The sequence below is a fragment of the Pygocentrus nattereri genome, chromosome 27, assembly GCF_015220715.1.
Source record: "Pygocentrus nattereri isolate fPygNat1 chromosome 27, fPygNat1.pri, whole genome shotgun sequence".
Taxonomy (NCBI): Eukaryota; Metazoa; Chordata; class Actinopteri; order Characiformes; family Serrasalmidae; genus Pygocentrus; species Pygocentrus nattereri.
In genome coordinates this window covers 23,890,701-23,898,684 of record NC_051237.1, presented here as the reverse complement: position 1 = coordinate 23,898,684, position 7,984 = coordinate 23,890,701, and the positions used below count along the sequence as shown (strand labels likewise).

General features: G+C 38.7%; 1 protein-coding gene across 1 annotated transcript; it reads left to right on the top strand.

Annotated features, from left to right (window-relative positions):
- Positions 1-378: 378 nt before the first annotated feature.
- On the top strand, positions 379-1,317 carry LOC108438439 (olfactory receptor 51E1-like). The gene has a single exon (XM_017716229.1). The coding sequence runs from the start codon at positions 379-381 to the stop codon at positions 1,315-1,317; it is 939 nt and encodes a 312-aa protein (XP_017571718.1).
- The last annotated feature ends 6,667 nt before the right edge of the window (positions 1,318-7,984 follow it).

Sequence of the window (7,984 nt, the reverse complement as noted above, 5' to 3'; positions counted from 1 at the left end):
TATATATATATATATATATATATATATATATATATATATATATATATACTATTCATGTTTATTTGTTAATACAATAGATATTGCCGTCCACAACCACATCTTTTAATTTTAACTGTAGAAGTCGAAGCAGGAGGGCTGGGCTAGAAACTAGTTAGTAAACAAATCAACGTCACTATTTCAGAAAGACTTAAATACACAGAAGGCCATTTCCACACCTTAGCATGACTATAATAGCATGACTGTAAGGTCACAGTTCATCATTGCTTCTAATGTCTAATAGATCATATCTGACTGAAGTAGAATGTTACTGTGACCAGGACCACATCTAACAGACAAATCTAAAGTGTTAGAGATTTATAGTTTACTTCATGGGAACTAATGGATAATTCTTCTGATGTTTTGTACTTGTTTATGGATGGTCATGTAGAACTGCAGAAGTACAGATATTTTTATTTCATAACTACTCTTGCAGTTTATCTGTTTATTATTTTCTGTAATTCTGTTATCATTTTTGTCATTTACACAAACAAATCTCTCCATGAGCCAATGTACATTTTCATTGCTGCTTTACTGTTCAATTCACTTTTTGGAGCAATTGCCTTTTATCCTAAACTGCTGAGTGATTTTCTGTCTGAAAGGCCAGTTACTTCTTACTCAGCCTGTCTGTTTCAGGCCTTTTCTATTTACACATATGCTGCATCAGAGTTCACGCTGTTATCAGCTATGGCCTATGACAGATATGTGTCCATATGTAAACCATTACAATATGCAACTATTGTAAAAATGTCCACTGTTAAAAAGCTCTTATTTTGCTGTTGGTTTGTACCCTCCTGTAATATTGGCATATCAGTTATTATAACACATCAACTTAAGTTATGTAGGTTTAAATTAAACAAAATATACTGTAATAATTCAGCAATTGCTAAATTAAGCTGTGAAGACATCTCTTCTAGCAATTCATATGGACTGTTTGGTTTAACTCTTGCTGTTTTTCCACCGGTGATTTTCGTAATCTATTCATATGTCCAAATACTTGAAGTCTGTTTAAAGAACTCAAAAGAGTTCAGAAGAAAGGCTCTGCAGACCTGCTTCCCACACCTTATCATTTTCATCTGTTTCACTTCTACTTCCTGCTTTGAAGTGATTCACAGCAGATTTGAAGGAAATGTACCTCATATTTTTACTGTGATAGTATCACTTGAAAATTTGATCATTCCTCCTCTTATTAATCCTATTATGTATGGTTTAAAATTGCAAGAGATTTTTAGCAGAGTCAAGAAAATGATGTGGAAAAGGAAGACACATATGTCTTTATAATTATTTATCTTAAAACCTTTAAATGACTTTTTCATTCTGTATGCCATGAGAAATTTCTGTCAACCTACAGTACCACTGCAACTAACAAAATAAACACTGCTCATTATAATAGAAGAAAGATAATGTGCATAGTTACTACTTCACTTAACTTTGTTTTGACTGTGTAAATTTGACTGTCTAAAACAAAGAAAAGCAATCTACTTGACCCTATAACTGTAAACATTCTTCAGACATTCAGTACAGTACAGCCGTCTAGTTTTCATATGCATAATTTGCATATTTATTGATTATTAAATTATTGATATGATATGTTTTTACATCATGGACTTTTTTGAGCATTTAAATATGTTCCTTTCATGTCAAAAGGGAATGAGGTGCACCAAATCACTCAGAGGGCAGATCAGACTGTAAAAACAGGACCACTAAAACAAATTTAAACTCTGAACTATGACACAGTAAGATTCTGATTCTTCTTCAAGATCAGTAAGGTGAGCTTGTTTAACCAAAACAGTGAGGTTTACAGTGTTAGATTTTGGGTATTTTACTGTAGACTAGATCCTTAGAGAAAATACCACAATAACAGTGTCATAAATTGAATACCACAACTTGAAGGACAGAAATAGTTATTTATTTACATGCATATATACCAATTTTATGACCTAACTATTCTGAAAAAGAATCCAGTGCTCATATTTGAAGCTTTGTGTGCACTGATGTTCACAAACTGGAAAAATGTTGCATGTATTATTCCACCTCTAAAAATTAAGTTAGTAAAGTCCCCACTTGGCTTAATTACAGTAGAAACGCTGTAATGAAAATAGAAGAAAATCTACTACACTTATTCTGTAACACAGTCATCCGTGCAATCCATGAGTTCTACCATATACCCACAAACATTAACATCTACCTGCTTTTTACCACACAAGGGTCACTGATACAGTCTTTTTGCTACCATGTGGAAATCAGCTCACCTGGTAAGTTTCTCCAGTAAGACTGGAGTTTAAGTGCTGATCGAGGACACATTGATGCTATATATGCTTGTTGAGCTGTAATGCTTCTTTAGTAATCCAGAAGCACAGTGACAGACATCTGGTGATGTCGCTGTGTATCAAATTTAAAGTAGAAAACAAATGTATTCATATAATAAATAGCTGACAGTGTAGCAGTCTGCAGTCTGACGCTCCTCTATGACATGACAGTCATGACAGTTGTTGAAGTTGTTGAAGTTAAGTAGCAAGTCTTTATCGATTTTCTCGAGTCTAAACTCATCAAATGTGTGACTCGAGTTGGAATCAAATTCAAGTCATTGATAGTGAGAATGGCATTTATTTCCAATATCTTTATGCTGTATTCAGGAATGAAAACATATACCATTTAAATTTAATTTATTTGGAAAAAGGTCTTAATCAGCGTCACAAAAATGAATCAGAACCAAAAACAGAAACAGTTCCAGCAATATAAAGAAGAAAAGGGCCCAAATATGGAAGTGAAACAGAGCAGAAACAGCATGTCCAGAAACAGACCCTAAAGCATGGAAAGGAACATCAAATAATCTGATCATAGATAGAAGAAAAATAATTTGTAGAAACAAAATTTCAACCAAGATCATTAACAGGTCATTCCTCAGAGAACAGGAAAAACAAAGAGAAACAAGTTTCAAGAGACAGAGAGACTAGATAATTCTCTGACAGAGGATGAAACTGCTCTTTCTATTTATATGTGTAACATAAAAGAACCGGCCAGATGCTTGTGATCAAAAATAATGCGAGGCTTTACAATATTGTGACGATCGGCGGCGATACTCAGAGACAGGAGACATGTTCTTTGCCGACAGTGCTCTTTATTTAGCTTACTACTCACTTACTGCATTTAAACTACTCAGAGAGTGAAACCAGACTACTCAACCTGAGGAAAACCTTGCCCAGGCCATCAGGCTGGCTGCACTTCTGCCAGAGGGTGAAGACGGCAGTCACCACATTTGCATAACCCCTCCCACTCTGACTGGAGGGCCGCAACGCGGCCAATCCAGGAAAACCCCGTGCTCGCCACAATATTCATAGTGAAAAGAAAGGCTGTGGTCAAATCCAAAAAGGCCACAATACAGAAAAAGACAAACATAAACAATATCAGGCAAGCAGATCTGAAAGGGCAAAGACAAAAAGTCCAAAAACACAGTTAAGAATCACAAAAGGCAAAATACAGACAGGAACACTCAGTAGCTCTATGGAGAGAAGCAATACCATGCAATTATAATATGCTAAAGCCAGGGCTTGTATACTAAACTACATCTAGTGATATACATCACAGATGTATAACAACAGGTTAATACTCAGGTGAACTGTTCATTGGTGGATTGTGAAAGTTCATGGGTCATGTGATTCTGAGAGTTCTGGGAAATGGAGTTTTATGGATATCAGAACTGGGAGGATGTGTCACAGTACCCCAAATTCCCAAAGAGTCTGGGACGGCCAAGGAATGAGGCTGACCAGGATGTTCACTTTCCACATGACCAGAGGTTTGAGAATTTAGTCCAGAGCTGCCATGGCACTGGACCTTGGGGACAAACTGAGGGAACCCTCTGTGGGTGACCTAGTGGATGCTGGTTGTGAAAGTCAGAGATGAATCCAAGATATAACCAGCAGATACCCAGCATTGCTCCTTAGGTCCATATTTCTCCCAGTTGACCAGGTCCTATAGCTGGTTTCCCCCTTTTTTAGAGTCCAGCAGCTAGTAGGGAAACATGGAATAAGCATGATACATGATGACCAGAAAGCATATGTAGTTTATAAGTAACATCATAGAATTTTTCTTGAGTATCCTGGATGGATCAATTGTTTTTAGGGTTCAGCTTTTCACTTCCCTCAGCAAGTCAACAGCCAAACACGGTCTCCAGGCTGATAGGAGGGAGTGTCACCACTGTGGCGACCAGTTTGCATTTTGTTCCATTGAAGCACAGCCTTGTCAGATGTATGATGATATACCAGTCAATAAAGCTACAGAGGGTTGAAATCCTTAAACACATTGAAATGAGGTGATACCAGTAGTAGAACCTATCAGGGAGCTTTGTGCAATTTCTGCCCAGACTAAATAACAGGGTTGGGGTTGTTATGACACGTAATGTACGTAAAGTACATAATGTATGTTATGGCATGTAAAGTCCTCTGTGAACATGACCCAACAAAAAGTATGAACATCATTATTCATGGTCTCCCACCACTATCCAGTATTGATTCACAAGGAGTTGATAACTTCTAATTTCACCTGGATGGCTCATGGTAAGTGAGGAATGAGCCCAAGTGATAAGATTATCTCTAAAGTGGCATAAAATGTTTCTCTGAAGGACATTGTTCTGGAATAGTAGAATTCACTAGAACCTCTTCCACATCCCTATCTATCTCCCACCAAACTGAGATTTTAACATGGGGAGGCAGGATATTTTCATATGCTATATTGCTATCTAACTTTTCCTGTCCTTGAGAAAATAATATCTGATAAAGTAAAGTCAGTTTTGGTGTTATTAAAGAATATTATATAATAAATTATATAATAAAGAATATTAAAAATAAATCTAGAAAAGAATAAAGACGAATGCAGTTGATGAGATTTTAATTATTTATTGAAACAGAGGTATTTGAGATTCTTGTGGTCAGTCAGGATTGTAAAAGGGTGATTAGCACCCACTAGCCTATGCCTCCATTCTGCTAAGGTTAATTTCATTGCCAAGAGTTTGTGATCTACTATGCCATAATTACATTTGGTGGGTGTTAGCTTATGTAAAAAGAATGCTATGAGGTGTAACTTAGATGTTTGCCCAGACCTTTGAGACAGAACAGCACCCACTCCAGATTCTCAAGCATCTACCACGACAATGAATAAATGCTTTTGTGAGGGTAAGGAAAGCACTTTTGGCATGAGACCAACTTAAGAGGGCTATCAGGGGTGCAGCTATGCTGCAGAAATTATGAATGAAGTGTCAATAAAAATGAGCAAATCCTAAGAAGCATTGAAATTCTTTTACAGTAGTGGGTTTGGGCCAGCTAACTACTGTGTCTGTCTTATGATCATCCATAACAATTGCATTAGCACTTATCTGACCCAGAAGGAGGACTAATTGGTCTTGTTGAGTGTGGGTTTCAAAATGAGACTATTCATAGTACTCATAGTTTATAATACTAGGGTGGAAAAACCCAAATATATCTTTTTAACAAAGAAAAAAGAGCTACTGGAGAGGTGGATGGTCTTATAAAACCCTGGTCTAGACTCTACTGAATGTATGTATCCATAGTCCTTTCCTCTTCCTGAGTTAACAGGTACACACTAGATTTGGGTAGAATAACTTCTAGGATATCTTTGGAACAATCAAATGGACGATGAGGGGGTAGTTTGGTGGCTTTTCCTTTACTAAAAAACTTGTAGAAGATCAGTTGTCATCAGGGAGGTTACAAAGGTTGTCAGTATTGGGGCTGTTAGTCCCAATACTGATCTAACAGTTGATCTAAGTTGATCTAACAGTAACCGATGAATAAGTGATACAGTTTTGTATGCAGAATTGTGACCATGAGATTAACTCACAATTGGACCAGGAAATATGGGGATTATGCTCCTCTAGCCAGGATAACAATAAATTCAGAGGATTCTAATAATAAGAACTACATTAGTTAATTGTATGGCACTTGTGCTACGTCTAATAGGTTCAGTTCTCTCCGTGATGGAGCCAATTCCCTCCCCCAGTGCAGCAACTTGAAGTGAGGTCATTAGGGGCTTCATGGAAATCTGAAGCTGTTCCACAAGCTAGGCACAGGTGAAATGTCCCTGCAAAACATGATCATCACTGTCACAGTGTAAGCCTCTCCTCAGGTGACAATCACAATGCATTACATACATGGGTTCACTGGCTTCCTGAGGCATAGAGACTGGTATTTTACTTCTTCTTTTAACGCAGTGGTGTCTATGCTCATGCAGAAGTTCCATCCATCCATCCATTTTCTAAGCCACTTCTCCCTCAGGGTCGCAGGGGGGTGCTGGAGCCTATCCCAGCAGTCATCGGGCGGAAGGCAGGATACACCCTGGACAGATCGCCAGTCCATCGCAGGGCAGACAGACACAGACAGTCACTCACACACTCACACCCAAGGGCAATTTAGCATGTCCAATTGGCCTGACTGCATGTCTTTGGACTGTGAGAGGAAACCAGAGAACCCACAGGAAACCCAAGCAAACACGGGGAGAACAGGGAATGCAGAAGTTGATCAAGATAAATTGCTAGGTTGAAGAGTTAATGTGGTGTTAAACTGTCATCTCTACATGCTAAGTTAGTGAGAATTTCAGGGTTCAGTTTTTGTCAAAAGTTCACCATTGAGTTTCCTGTCGCTAGGGTGACCAAACACCAACTGAAAAAATTCTGGGTTTTAGGCCAGATAGTGGTAGCCCAGTCACAAGTAGGTTAATAAAGAAAACCAAGCACTGAAGTAAAAAAATGAGCAGGATACTGGAAAGCCTGCTGATCCAGAATCTAGAAGGCCACTGCAACAGAACAGGAATTCAGTACTGGAGCAGAACAAGGAGGTGGCACTATAGCTGCACAGAATATTATAGAAAGATTGGAGAGACTAAGACTTCAGCCACGGGTAGGAGGACAGAAAACTGGTTTGCTATGCAGCTATTTCTAATGCTTTATTTGGATGGTCAAGTGCAGATGCTTTGTAGATATACCCAAATAATGTGTTATCCAGCCATTCTGCTTAGTTATTCAGTACATGATGCCTGCCTACAAGTCTCATACGTGTCTGAAGGCTTTACAAACCAAACTTGCATCAAAGAGAATGTCCCATGTGGTCACCAACAAGCTCAGCTCATGCATGCCGCCAGGCCTCAAGACGACATGAACTGCACTTCCCAGAATCCTTTGGGGAATCACAAGGTGGAGGTATTTCCCTCACTGCTATTCCTGGACTCAAACTCCATTTCCCAGAATCTTAAGCTAAGTCAAATGAATCCAGATATCTCCCCATCATCCTATCAGCAGTCAAGGTCACCTGAATACTAACTTGCTTCAGCTGTGTATTGGTCACATGACTTTAGAAGACTAGGCTTTAGAATAGTCTAGTTGAGAAAAATTGCTTTCACTTGTGAAACTACTGAGTGTTATCTGTACTGTTTCTTATGTTTTGACTTCCTGCCTGGTTTCTTGTTGACCCTGTCGTTTAGATTTGCCCTTTTGAACTTCTGCCTGGTTTGTTGGATTCATGGTTTTGACTCATCGCTTGTTTTGTGGACTCTGCCCTGTTTTTCCTTTATCTGTTATGGTCATCCTTCTTACTCTGCTGTGTTTCCTGGATTTTACCCCTGCCAGTTTTCTGACTACTCCCTGCATCACGATTCCACAAGTAAAGCTTCACTTTTGTTTTCAAACCACAAGCATCTGCTTTCTGGTTGCATGTCACAGAATACTCCGCCTAACATGCTCACGGAGGACCTGGAAGTTTTTCAAAAGGCTTTGATGGAACAAGGACAGCTACTTGGCAGACATCAGCAGTTTCTTTCTGGAGTCACTCATTCACTGGAATCAATGGCTCACCAGCAATTAGCTCACCAGTTAGCTCAGATGGCTACCAGTGTTAAGGGGCTGAGTAGCCAACTCCAAACTTAAGAATGACAGAACCAGAAC